Source organism: Siphateles boraxobius, unplaced genomic scaffold (assembly GCF_051911475.1).
Source record: "Siphateles boraxobius isolate OS27281-9 unplaced genomic scaffold, OSU_SipBor_1 55, whole genome shotgun sequence".
Classification (NCBI taxonomy): domain Eukaryota; kingdom Metazoa; phylum Chordata; class Actinopteri; order Cypriniformes; family Leuciscidae; genus Siphateles; species Siphateles boraxobius.
This window is the reverse complement of record NW_027509181.1, coordinates 10,960,030-10,974,311: the sequence shown is the minus strand read 5'-3', so window position 1 is coordinate 10,974,311 and position 14,282 is coordinate 10,960,030. Positions and strand designations below refer to the sequence as shown.

General features: G+C 43.5%; 1 protein-coding gene across 1 annotated transcript; it reads right to left on the bottom strand.

The window, feature by feature from the left end:
• Positions 1 to 9,913: 9,913 nt before the first annotated feature.
• Positions 9,914 to 13,480, bottom strand: LOC143714586 (myosin light chain 3, skeletal muscle isoform). The gene is made up of 7 exons (XM_077205800.1): positions 13,165 to 13,480; positions 11,714 to 11,741; positions 11,485 to 11,634; positions 10,670 to 10,843; positions 10,460 to 10,537; positions 10,328 to 10,369; positions 9,914 to 10,048 (listed from the first exon to the last, which is right to left on the bottom strand). Exons 1-6 carry the CDS (start codon positions 13,429 to 13,431, stop codon positions 10,341 to 10,343), a joined length of 726 nt encoding a protein of 241 aa, XP_077061915.1. The 5' UTR covers positions 13,432 to 13,480; the 3' UTR covers positions 9,914 to 10,048; positions 10,328 to 10,340.
• Positions 13,481 to 14,282: the final 802 nt, after the last annotated feature.

Sequence of the window (14,282 nt, the reverse complement as noted above, 5' to 3'; positions counted from 1 at the left end):
TCTCCATCCATTTACGCTTCTTTCCATCTGGTGACGTGAATCTCCTTCTGTCTGGTGTTAATAGCTACAGTGTATTTGCGCGTCAGCACACACAACGGCTGCAACCACAGTGCGGTCCCCCCATAACAACCCTCTGGATTGAGCGGAGTAGGGAACATCTCTAGGGTCTTCAAGTGGGCACCTTCCGTCCTCAGTGTTTCGTCGACTAGCCCACGACACCTCAAGAGGGCTCGACAGTGACTCTGGCGTCCCAGAGTCACCCCCCTCCGTCCCCCACTCAACTCAGCCCAGCTTACTGACCTCTACTTCCTTCTTGCTGCTGAGACCTAACCACAATCTCACAATCTCTCCGCAACCCAACCATACACACCGACCCGTTTGACTAAGGCTGTCGAGCCCCACTGGTGCGTTAATATGCAGTTTCAGTGGCAACGGTTCCGTATGGCATACCACCTACTGCAAAACACAATATCTGCCCAACCACCCGTCATTCACGCAATATACACAGGAACGTAATGACTGTAAATAATATACAACCTATACAAATAACCAACAGTTGCTGCTGAGACCTAACCACAATCTCACAATCTCTCCGCAACCCAACCATACGCGCCAACCCATTTGACTAAGGCTGTCGAGCCCCACTGGTGCGTTAATATGCAGTTTCAGTCGCAACGGTTCCGTATGGCATACCACCTACCGCAAAACACAATATCTGCCCAACCACCCGTCATTCACGCAATATACACAGGAACGTAATGACTGTAAATAATATACAACCTATACAAATAACCAACAGTTGCTGCTGAGACCTAACCACAATCTCACAATCTCTCCGCAACCCAACCATACGCGCCAACCCGTTTGACTAAGGCTGTCGAGCCCCACTGGTGCGTTAATATGCAGTTTCAGTCGCAACGGTTCCGTATGGCATACCACCTACCGCAAAACACAATATCTGCCCAACCACCCGTCATTCAAGCAATATACACAGGAACGTAATGACTGTAAATACTATACAACCTATACAAATAAACCCACAGACTCTTCAAGTTTTCAAGAATTCTACGAAACCGTAGCATGGCTACACAGCCAGCTAGAATCTTTCCGTCTCAACCACAGCCAGTTGCTGCTCCTTTCTGCTGCTTCAGATAAGTTATTTACTGTGCGGCGCAACTCTTGGACACTGAATCCGACGTCTCTGAGGAACCGGGTTGTAGAGTGTGCCACAAAACCTCGACAACCCACTTCCACTGGATAAACCCGGACTCTCCATCCTCGCTGTTCTGCTTCAGTGGCCAGATGAGCATACCGCAGTTTCTTCCTCTCATTAGCCTCATCTACCGCATCCTCCCATGGCACTGTTAACTCTGTCAGTTGAACAATGCGTGCTGATCCAGACCACAAAACAATATCTAGTCGAAGGTTAGTGGTGGCAATCTCAGGTGGAAAAATAAGCCGTTGATCAAGATCAGCCAGCATCTTCCAGCAGCTTCCAGTTGTCCTGGGCGAGAATTGGTATTAGCACCTTTTCTTGGTGGTTGCTCGTCTGGGCGGAGGAATATTGTCTTCTGCGTGTAATGTTTTGCTAGAACAGGCGGCAACTTATTGGTCATACTACGCTTGCCTTCCAATGCTAAAGCCAAACATCGTATAATATATATAATATAATATAATATAGGTATTATTAGGAGGTGGATATGTAGGCTATGTGTGCAAGGTTGTTTAGATTTAGGCCATATTTATGTGCGTATGTATGTGTTTGAGTGTAATTATGTATATAGAAATGGGTAAATAAATGTGTGTAGACAGACATCGTAAGAAGAAATACAGAGTAACTTATGGATAACAATATGAGTATTAATAGAGGTGATTCTCTTTCTCTTAACTGTATGGTGCTGGTGTCACGGTTGAGAAATTCATGGACGCTTCCTCGCGCTGTGTGTGTGTATTTTTGTAAATGAATGTGTGTGTGTGGGCGTGGTCGCTGATTATCCTTCGGGATTATCAGCGACAGGTGTTGTGCATTACCACTGCTATTTATACTCATCTAGTGCGTCTTGTGTTTGTCAGATCGTTGTTTTGTGGATGTTGCCTGTTGTGTTCCTGTCTCTTCGGCTCCCCGTGTTTCCTGCCCTGTCTTCGTCTGGAGGTTCGCCGTTGCAGTCCTTGTCTTCACTTCTCACCATCACTGGGTTCATCACTTCACGTCTGACCACCAGATCGAGTTGGCCACGCAAACCTGCGCTGCCTTGCCATCACCACCACTATCGGATTACACCGCATTGTGAATCATCTTGTGAACTGCAGCTGCGACTCTCTTATACCTCTGAGACCTTGTCTGTTTCTCATTTCTCTGAGACTGGTGATACTTACTCTAATAAAAGATCTGTTTACTTGCTATTGTCCCCTCTATCCATTCGTTACAGAACGATCTGACCATGCAGGGGGCAGCAGGTGGATCTGATGTCAATGACTACTTCGCACATAACACAGCCCGAATGGAGCAGCAGGAAGAGAATCTCGCTGCAACTGGAAGAGCGGTGCAGGCATTGGTAGCGCAGGTGTCTGGGCTCACCCAACAGATTCAACAACTGAGACTGCCCATTGCGCCCAACCCACCGCCGATTCCCCCCGCACCACCCGCACCCGTCCGTCAACATGAGCCGCGTCTGCCGACGCCGGAGAGTTATTCTGGTGAGCCAAGTTATTGTAGAGCTTTCTTGACCAAGTGCTCTATGTTTTTTGCTCTCCAACCCCAGACATTTTGCACTGAAGATTCGAAGGTGGCCTTCGTGCTTACACTTCTGTCCGGACGGGCTGCGCTATGGGGGACGGCGGTGTGGGAAAATCATCGATCCTGTTGTGACTCGTTCGCGGCACTCTCGGAGGAGATGAAGAGGGTGTTTGACCGGGCAGTCGCAGGCAGGGAGGCGGCTCGCCAGCTCGCAGACATCCGTCAGGGAGAAAGATCCGTCGCCGACTATTCAATCGAGTTTCGCACCCTCTCCGCAGAGTGCCGCTGGAACGAGGAGGCGCAATGGGACATCTTCCTGCATGGGCTGGCTGACCGCATCCAAAACGAGATTTATACCCTGGACCTGCCAGAGAAGCTCGACGACCTGATCGAACTGGCCTTAAGAGTGGATGCACGCTTGCATCGGTTGGAACTACGCACTCGTACGACGCCTACACAGAGGAGCCTTGGGGTTGCCCCACTCAACGTTCGTGATGCGGTCGGCCCCGTCGACGATCACGAGCCCATGCAGGTGGGTCGAGCCCGGCTCTCCCGGGAGGAGAGAGAGAGGAGGAGGTCCCGAGGATTGTGTCTCTATTGTGGCGGGGCGGGACATTTTCTCAATAATTGCCCAGTAAAAGAGCGTGCCTGGCAGTGAGGAAGAGGATCCTGTCGGGCGGGGTCTCCATCCAGAAAACCTCTTCCACCCTTCTCCCGGTGAGATTGCAGTGGTCAACTCGGTCACATCACTGCCAAGCTCTTCTCGACTCCGGCGCAGAAGGTAACTTTATGGACTGGTCACTTGCACAACAGCTTCAGATACCCACCATACCACTCACTAACAAGATCTCTGTCAACGCACTCAATGGTCAACAGTTACCCACAGTATCCCACACCACCAGTCAGATAACACTCATCACATCCGGCAATCATTCAGAAGAACTGTCATTTCTCCTTATGGACTCCCCTCAGGTTCCTATTGTCCTCGGTCACCCCTGGCTGGTGCAGCATAATCCCAGGATAGACTGGGGACATAACTCTGTTTCTGCCTGGAGCACGGAGTGTTATGCGTCTTGTTTAGTGTCTGCTGGTTCGTCTCTGTCTTGTTCTGTTTTGCAGGAAGAGTCGGTGAATTTGTCAAACGTGCCCGCTGAGTACCTCGACCTGAAGGAAGTGTTCAGTAAGTCCAGAGCTGCTTCTCTTCCTCCGCATCGTCCCTATGACTGTGCTATAGATCTACTGCCAGGTACGTCTCCGCCCAAGGGCAAGCTTTACTCTCTGTCTGTTCCCGAGAGGGAGGCCATGGAGAAATATATTTCTGATTCTCTGGCATCCAAATTCATCCGACCTTCCTCTTCTCCAGCGGGGGCGGGGTTCTTTTTTGTGGGGAAGAAGGACGGTTCTCTGCGACCTTGCATTGATTACCGAGGGCTGAACAACATCACGGTAAAGAATACTTATCCTTTGCCGTTGATGTCTTCAGCCTTCGAGAGGTTGCAGGGAGCGTCGGTCTTCACAAAACTGGACTTACGTAATGCTTATCATTTGGTCCGCATCAGGAAGGGGGATGAATGGAAGACCGCTTTTAACACCCCCAGGGGGCACTTTGAATACTTGGTTATGCCTTTCGGACTTTCCAATAGCCCGGCGGTCTTCCAGGCACTCGTCAATGATGTGCTGAGAGACATGGTCGATCAGTTCATTTATGTCTACCTGGATGACATATTGATTTTTTCTTCGTCTCTCCAGGAACACGTTCAGCACGTCAGACGAGTGCTTCAGAGGTTGCTAGAGAATGGGCTTTTTGTCAAGGCGGAGAAATGCGCTTTTCATGCACAGTCTGTCCCTTTCCTAGGTTACGTCATTTCGTCTGAGGGAGTGCGTATGGATCCTGACAAGGTTAAGGCTGTGGTGGATTGGCCAAGTCCAGATTCCCGTAAGGCCCTACAGAGGTTTCTGGGGTTTGCCAATTTTTACCGACGTTTCATTCGTAATTACAGCCAACTAGCCGCACCTCTGACTGCCTTGACCTCCCCCAGAACGACGTTCAGGTGGTCCGAAACAGCCGAAGCTGTATTCGCCAACCTGAAGAGCCGCTTCGTTTCGGCTCCCATTCTTACGACCCCTGATCTGTCACGTCAGTTCGTGGTGGAGGTCGATGCGTCAGAGGTGGGGGTAGGCGCAGTGCTCTCGCAGCGCTCTTCTTCAGACGACAAGATGCATCCTTGCGCGTTTTTTTCTCATCGCTTGTCGCCTACCGAACGTAACTATGACATTGGTAACAGAGAATTGTTGGCAGTCAAGTTAGCATTGGAAGAATGGCGACATTGGTTAGAAGGGTCGGGGGTACCTTTTATCGTCTGGACTGATCACAAGAACTTAGAATACATTCAATCTGCCAAAAGACTCAACTCCAGGCAGGCTCGGTGGGCTCTTTTTTTCGGTCGTTTTGATTTTACTCTTTCGTACCGCCCGGGTTCTAAGAACATCAAACCCGATTCTTTATCTCGTATTTTTGATCCATCCGAACGCCTGTCTACTCCCGAGTGCATTTTACCGGAGACTCGATTCATCTCCACACTCCGATGGGAGGTCGAATCGAAGGTCAAGACGGCCTTAGAAGAGGTAACGCCTCCGTCCCGGTGCCCACCGAACCGATTGTTTGTGCCGGAGGGATTACGGGCCGACGTTATTCAATGGGGTCATTGTTCCAATGTAGCCTGTCACCCAGGAGTAAACCGAACTAGATTTCTAGTTAAGCAACGATTCTGGTGGCCATCTATGGCTTGTGACATTCGAGATTTTGTTTTGGCCTGCTCGATCTGTGCGATTGGTAAGACTTCCAATCGACCCCCAGATGGGCTTCTTCAACCGCTGTCTGTCCCTTCGAGACCCTGGTCCCATATAGCGCTAGATTTTGTTACCGCCCTCCCGCCCTCCCAAGGCAATACGGTTGTTTTAACCGTAGTGGACCGGTTCTCGAAGGCAACTCATTTTCTTCCCTTGCCCAAATTGCCTTCAGCCAAGGAAACAGCGGTGACTGTCATCGATCACGTCTTTCGGTTACATGGCCTCCCGATGGACGTGGTCTCTGACAGGGGATCCCAATTTGTCTCCAAATTTTGGCAAGAATTTTGTAAATTACTGGGGGCCACTGTCAGTCTATCTTCGGGTTACCACCCCCAGAGCAACGGGCAGACCGAGAGAGCCAACCAAGATTTGGAGAGAATGTTGCGATGTGTTGCCGCCAAGAATCCTTCCTCTTGGTGTCAACAACTCTCAATGGTGGAGTACGCACACAACTCGTTACCTGTGTCATCCACGGGCCTATCTCCGTTTGAGGGTAGCTTAGGATACCAGCCACCTATTTTTCCTAGTCTGGAATCCGAAGTCGCGGTCCCCTCCGCTCACGCTTTTGTCCAGAGGTGTCACCGTACATGGACCAGAGCCCGTGAGACTCTGCTCCAAGTAAGGGCGCGCACCAAGGTTAAGGCCGATCGCCACCGGTCAAGACCTCCCGTGTATGTCGTCGGTTCCAAAGTGTGGCTTTCTACTAAGAACATTCCACTCCGCTCCGTTTCTAATAAGCTAGCTCCCAAATTTATTGGCCCATTTCCTGTTACCAAGATTATTAGTCCGGTGACAGTTCGCCTCAAACTCCATCCTGCGTACAGAAGAATTCATCCCGTGTTCCATGTCTCCAAATTGAAACCCGTATTTTATTCACCCATTAATCCGCCAGCCCCGGTTCCCCCACCGCCGCGACTCGTAGATGGGGAACCCACGTATTCGGTACATCGAATTCTGGACTCGAGACGGAGGGGACGCGGATTTCAGTATCTGGTGGACTGGGAGGGTTACGGTCCGGAGGAGAGAAGTTGGGTTCCTGCTAGGGACATTCTGGATCAGTCCCTTATTGATGATTACTATCAACAGGTAGGTTCCTCTGGGAGCTCCAGGAGCCGCTCTTAGGGGGAGGGGTACTGTCACGGTTGAGAAATTCATGGACGCTTCCTCGCGCTGTGTGTGTGTATTTTTGTGAATGAATGTGTGTGTGTGGGCGTGGTCGCTGATTATCCTTCGGGATTATCAGCGACAGGTGTTGTGCATTACCACTGCTATTTATACTCATCTAGTGCGTCTTGTGTTTGTCAGATCGTTGTTTTGTGGATGTTGCCTGTTGTGTTCCTGTCTCTTCGGCTCCCCGTGTTTCCTGCCCTGTCTTCGTCTGGAGGTTCGCCGTTGCAGTCCTTGTCTTCACTTCTCACCATCACTGGGTTCATCACTTCACGTCTGACCACCAGATCGAGTTGGCCACGCAAACCTGCGCTGCCTTGCCATCACCACCACTATCGGATTACACCGCATTGTGAATCATCTTGTGAACTGCAGCTGCGACTCTCTTATACCTCTGAGACCTTGTCTGTTTCTCATTTCTCTGAGACTGGTGATACTTACTCTAATAAAAGATCTGTTTACTTGCTATTGTCCCCTCTATCCATTCGTTACAGCTGGAAGTGAAACCAGAGGAGCTGAACACGCAGCACTGTTAAAGCGTTTGGTTCTGATATGGGCGGGGAAAGAGGAGGTAGGCTACTCTGATTAGGAGAGAGTATAGTTTCTGATCCAAGATATCAGTAGATGGCAGCAGTCATACACTGTTAAAGGGTTAGTTCACCCAAAAATGTAAATTCTGTCAGTATTTACTCACCCTCATGTTATTCCAAAGTCGCCATTTAATAATTAATCAAAACAAATTATGAATCCGCTACTCTTGACATGGAGCATATCATTAGATATGCATATCAAATTCTCAGCTAACGGCTTCTATTGTAATGAACCGAGTTAATAACTGCTACATTTAAGGGTATACGAGAAGCTGTGAGAAGCACTGAAGTTCAATGTTGCCGTGGAAACAACAATGATGCCGTCGAGTGAAAACATCTGCATCTGAGGAGTTTACTGCTAAATGAGTTGTGAATAAAACCTAACAAAATCAACAAACATTTGCTAAACCTTATGACTGTAACAAAATTATGAAGAAAGGAAAAGTGAAAAGACAGCTAGGGGATCAGTTCAGACAGATTTGAAACATGTTGCCTTATGTAAACATATACTATTTATTACAATTTTTTTCAGTTAATTACTATTGCTATTTATTTTTATTTTATATTACATTTCATTATTTTTGAGTAGACCTAACATGGAACCTTCAATATGACTACTAGCCCAAAATAAATAATAAATAAATAATAAATAGCAATAGTAATTAAATGATTACAAAAAGCCACAGTTGATGTGTCTCAACCCTGTCCCTCGCTGGCCACCTCGCACACTTCTCTAGATTTTGCAATGACCTTGCATGACACATGAAATATGCCAGTTTTTAGGGCACAGAATAACGTGTGATGATACCAGTTACGTTTAACAGTCACATAAGGATAATAAGCTATTCATTGTGGAGTGTGCATGGTGAAGTGAACGTCTTACGTTAGAAAAAAAAAGACTTTTGCTGATATCTTCAGTTCGGAGATGTGTCCGTTGTTCAAATTTCCCACGATTAAAGAGGACACTAATACGCATGTGCACAGCAAATATCACAACTTGTGCTTGCTGCGCACGCAAGTTATTTAAGGTGTCTCAACTGTACACAGTCTAGCCTACCCTAAAAACCAGCGGGGCAGCGGGAGAAATAGCCTAAGCCAGGCCACCGTTTCGACCGCTGCTCCCGAATTCCACATTTAGCACACACTGTTAGACCTTGCCAGGTTTTTTTTTTTTTTTTTACAGTAAAATACTGGCAACACTGTTTTGATGGAAAATGGTATGATATTGTCAGAATTTGGCCTTTTTTTACAGCAAGAGTTAAAGTGCAAACTAAAGTGCAGTTATTAACAATAAAAACTGTCACTTCGGGTGAAAAATGTTATTTTAAACTTCTCCTCAACGTGCATGCAGTGTAGGCTACATAAAGCAGTTGCATCAATGAAATGATAGTAAAGTTAGTCCACAGCCACAGCCCCGTGCTTATGGTACTGCCCACGGCACAAATTACATGACGAAAAATAGAAAATCGGTTAGATTTCATTTATTAAAATGTTTGTTTCTGAAGTCACAATTTAGCACAAGTAAAACTGAAAAAAGGGAGAAAAAGGCAACTATCCATTGATAATGTAACTGGAAAAACAAGAAAAAAGGAATGTCTTGTTTCAATTTTTCATTTTTGCATTTGCATTGTATGGTCTGAAAATTGAATTGTGAAGCGTTACACGGACCCACGGACCCTCATCCCTGGTCTAGTCTAGATGGTATAAAAAGTGACATAAAATGATTTTTTGCTGATCATTTTCATCTCCTGCTTTTTTAGGGGCTAAGTCTGGTATATTTAAACATTAAAGATGCGCAAAAGAATTCAATTCGGCGATGCGTTGCTTTCTATGAGCTCACAGAACGTTCGCTGGTTCCTGCCTCCTTGCCTGAGCCTTGAACTTTGTTACAGTCAACAGTCATTATTTGTTGACTGTCTGCTTAATATTTGCAAATGCTTTATTTTTATGGCCCCTCAACAGACATTCTACTGAGTAAAAGTAACTTTACAACTATGTCAGCTTATTCTATGTTAGATCAGATGGATCTCCACGTAAGAAATATCAGATCAGACCCCGGATCCAACCTTTAAAATAAAGGTTCTTTATTGACATTTTTGGATCCATGAATAAATTGCATGTAAACTTTTGATTGGACAAAAGGGGTTTTATAGCAGAAAAAGTTTCTTATTTTTTCCCACAATTCACACACAAATAACTTTGTACTTCACTCATGTCTTTCCAATAATTACTTGACTGGACACTAGGCCCATTTGTTCAGTGTGAGATGCTGTAAATCTATACAGTGAATGTAACACTTGGCTACAGCACAAGGTTTTTCTTAGAAAAGTCCTTTGAGAGAAGTCCAAAGACAAAGCGTATGGGTTTAGCATATGTGGCTAAGAAAAGTTCCTGACATTGGGGATTAGAGCAAACTCAGTGCACAAGCCCCACCAAAGCCAACGTTTTATCCACCGACAGCTGTGTTGATTCTCTCTTGGCATAAAGAAAAGTTTACAGCAGATTCCTGCATTTTACCTCCTCTTGTTGCACTGATAATTTGCACTTGATATAAAACAGCTTCAAAGAGGTGATTGAAGAACAGAGAGAATTTAATCAGTTACTGTATATAATATTTTACATAAATGTTGTTTTATTGATGTCAACTCTCACACATGACCTTCAGATTACTTCTGCAAACATCAAAGTGAGGCTGCCACGGTACCTAGGCCAACGGAAAAGATGCAAAATAAATTAAGGTCTAAAATGTTCCCGCAAAGCATATTATAGTTCAGATCAGGACTTCCCAACCAGGGCTTTGTGATTCTGAAGGAGTTCTTGATGGAAGTTCTGTAGGTTCATGAGGTCATGAACTGACTGAACTGAAAGCATATAATTAAAACTGAACAACAACAAAAATCAGTTGCTTTCATTATTTAATCATTATATTTATTGAAATGTTAATGCTGATAGGGTTGGGAAGCCCTGATTTAGATAAACTTACCAGAAACGATCACTCAGCCAGCCATGACATGTTTTATAAAAGCTTGGAGAAAGAACATAAGATTAATTTCAATGAGAAACTTCAAGTCTTCATTTTGTCAGTAGAGGGAAGTCTTGAGTAACTGTATCTTACCCTCACAGTTGATACAACCATTTGTGTCCTCTTGCCCTGCCAGCAACTGATCCACTTCACCCTCAGACAACCTCTCACCTGAAATTCAAACAGTGTTCCAATGAGCAAAATTATACATTTTTAGTTCACAGTGTTTTCAACATTTGACTACACTGGTCAATGTTGGTCAAGTATATGAATTTGGCATATTTTTCCTCCATAACATCATACCCAAAGTAGCAAGCACATGGCGGAGTTCAGCCCCCATGATTGTTCCATTGCCTTCTTTGTCAAAGACCCGAAGGCCCTCTACAAAATCTTCAAATGTGCCCCTTTCAGTAGACTTTGAAACTTGTTGAAACATAGGCAGGAAAGTCTCAAAGTCGATCAGTTTGGATTCCATCTCTGAACGACACAATTTAAATAAACTAATTAGTAGGTTCTTAGATTTTATTTGACAATCTGAGAAAAAAAAAATCTTTAATTGGATAGTTCACAAAAAAAAATCCAAACATTCGACCCCATTTACTTTCATTGTATTTATTTACCAGTAATACATAAATAAAATATCATCCTTTGGGTTCCACAGAAGAAGGAAAGTCACACATCTCTGAAACAACATGACAATGAGTGTGAACTATTCCTTTAATAGCTTCAATAGCACAATTACAAAAAGTAAATGTTATATTTATAGTTCTTTGTCACCTCTTTCTCTTTTGTGTCAAAATATTACATTCCTGTGGTTGGAATGGTATTTTGACTTTTAGTGAGTCATTATGGCAAGGATCTCAGTATTCAGAGAATGACTTGCAAACATCAAAGAGAATTTGTCTGCGGTTAATGATAATCTTTGACATTTGTGACAACCAACACCTCAGTAATCTCTGTGACAGAAGTGTGTTAATTCTTTCCCTTTGTTTGCTCATGAATGATCCCATGGGATGCAGGGAAGCAATAGCTTGAGTCATTTTATATAGATCATGACATGCACCTTGTACAATGCCCTGAAAAGTCATGCAGCTGTTTTTTCTCCATTGTGGGTCTACCTTCAGGCTTTGGTTTCCCTAGAACATTCAAGACTTCAGCATTAGTTGGGTTCTGGCCCAAAGCTCTCATCACATCCCCACACTGAGCTAGTGATATCTTCTTCTCCCCTGAGGGAGTCCTGGCAAACAACAGAAACGCTTCTTTGAACTCTGTATAAATGCAAAATAACAAAAAATTAGTTCATTTAAAATGAAATTGATCAAATTACCTTTTTAGGCTGTTCCTAACCTTCAAGTTGTTCTGCACTGAGATTACCCTGAAACACAGAACAAAAGATTTCTTTTTTAGGTTTTTATATAGGCATTTATTTGTATCATCAGTAATATAAATTGCAAATACATTCATTGTTGATCTACTAGATCTATTTTACTGCACAGATATTAGTGTAAGTTAAAACTCTGGCAGTTGTTCTGCCATTGTTTTTCCTGGCACCAAGAATAATCTCCCCTCAATGTTCACAGTCTGTTTATGAGATCATATCATCCATATCTGACTCCCTAGGGAGTCTAACTTAGGAAGTGTATGAATAAAGTGGTGAGTGGGACAACCCCCGCAGCAGGTGTGTGTAGATCCATGTAAAGTACATCTACCGGAATCCTTCCATGAAGCATATATTGTATATAAGTATGTACAGTACATGTCAATTACAACTGCTTTTCAAAATCGAAAGAAATGTTCAAGCAATGAAAACTTGGGATTAATTAAATATGTATTAAGCACATTCATATTTATGACCTTTTAAATTAGACATGTGTATTGCACCATATTAGTTATTGGCCTGGGTTTTTATAAATGTATTGGCTCATGTTGAATATTTATAGACCAACAATGGATATTTATTTACTTTCCACTTTTTTAAGATCATCAGCACTAACTTAAAGAGACAGTGATTTAGGTGTGCATAAGTTAGTTCTTGTGGTCAGCTTTTTTAAAATTACATATGAATTTTAATTACTTTTAATTTGGCTTTTAATCACATATAAACATTCATCAATGCAAACATCAGTTGTGGTAAACGGAATCACAAGCATATTCTTGACGTCTCTAGACAACAATAAATTAGGTTTTTGTTTCACAGTGTTGAAATGGCTGGCAGTGTGACTTCAAATCAAAAAGTGAAACTCCCTGTGGCTCACCACTGCCTCATAGTGTCACCCGCCAGTATATACAGGTTTAAGTGATGTAAAAAATTAAAAAGTTAAATATGTTCATCATGTAAAGTGGCCGTGTCCCATTTTACAATATCTTTATGAACTTTTTAAAGCGTCAAATTGGTAGTTGCGTAGCTCTCAATGGTTGGAAAGAAATATCTCAGATTTCATTAAAAATATCTTCATTTGTGTTCGTTTGGGTTTGAAAGTCTTACGGGTTTGGAACATGAGGGTGAGAAATTAGTGACAGAATTTTTTATTTTTGGTTCAACTAACCCTTTAAGTGCAGCATAATATTTATTTAAGTTTTGGTTAAATATATTTATTTATTTGGACAGAATATCAATATAAATATTTCCTATTTTAAACAGAGGGACCTAGTTTAATTACCCAAAATGATCTTAATCAGTTTATTCTTAAAAAGTGTGCATTTAAATGTAGACGTCAACCATTATTGTGGGCGCATAAATCCAGGCCATCAGGAAACTAAAATACCATAAAATAATATTATGCAAAACAGAGACTTACTACAGCAGCAGGATCATTTTTGAAAGCTTGGTTTGGAAGAGAAGCTTGTGCTTTGGCTGGTTCTTCGGCTGCTGCGACTGGGGCTGGCCCAGGTGCAGTGCTGGCTTTTTTGGACTCTTTTGTAGCTGACTCTGGTGTTGCAGTTAGGGCAGAAGCAACCGTTTCCAGAGCTGCTGATGCTGGTTCTGCTGCTCTGGGAGCTGGTTCTTCCTCTGGAGTTGAGGCTGGCTTTCCTTCTGTTTTGGCCACTTGCTTTTGTGAAGCCATGGTGGTGTAATCACAGTAAGTGAATGGACAAAACCGAGTCTTATGCAAATGTTTGACTGCTGTTGAATGGTACGGATTGGAGTCGATATTATATACTCAGCACTAAATCTGCTGCACCTCCCCAATATTACTCATATTTCTAAAAAAGGAAAGACTCCAGTGCATGCATTAAACTTCACAGGATATACATGTCCCCTCCCCACTTCATATTGTTATACCTTTTGCTGCTTGTTCAAAGCAGTATTATCCATGTTCCTCTTCGTCCTGTATCTCATGTGAGTATTTTCTATTTTCTGCTGTCATCCTTATTGCTTTTTATGTCATGATGATGATGATGATATTAATTAGCATAACACAAAATGTAATATCTATCAACCCATCTACATCTATAGGACTATAGATGGGTAGAGGGATACATTTTGTGTTCTGTTAATATCATCATCATCATGAAAAGCAATAAGGATGACAGCAGTAGGAGTAGGGATACTGTACAGTGCTGCTGCTTTTAATAGGCACAAATGTTTTAGCCTAACTCTACCCCCAAACATTAACACCTCATTCACACCTGCTCTGCTTTTCCAAAACGTGTTTTTCTTCAATGATAGGCATTTTTGACCCTGTGAACTTTTAGACACTCCAGTTAATAAATCTGCTGCTAACAATGTCCAACCTTAGACATACATGTATACAGTCATCTCCAAATGTCAAATCTTTCGTGTTTTTCCACCACATTTCACATAATTTATTGTATTTGATAAAATTGTGATGGAAAAGTTAAACTAACTTTTGATCAAACTTTATTGGCCTTCAGGGTACCCCCATATTTAAATATTGACAAGAATGAAAACAGT

Bases quoted from the DNA above. Each gene is read 5' to 3' on its own strand.
- LOC143714586 (XM_077205800.1), bottom strand. From the start codon at position 13,431: ATGGCTTCACAAAAGCAAGTGGCCAAAACAGAAGGAAAGCCAGCCTCA. The intron at 10,538-10,669 runs GTATGATGTTAT...TTTGAATTTCAG, and splicing joins CCATGTGCTTGCTACTTTGG to GTGAGAGGTTGTCTGAGGGT. The intron at 10,370-10,459 runs GTAAGATACAGT...TCTTTCTCCAAG, and splicing joins TGGTTGTATCAACTGTGAGG to CTTTTATAAAACATGTCATG.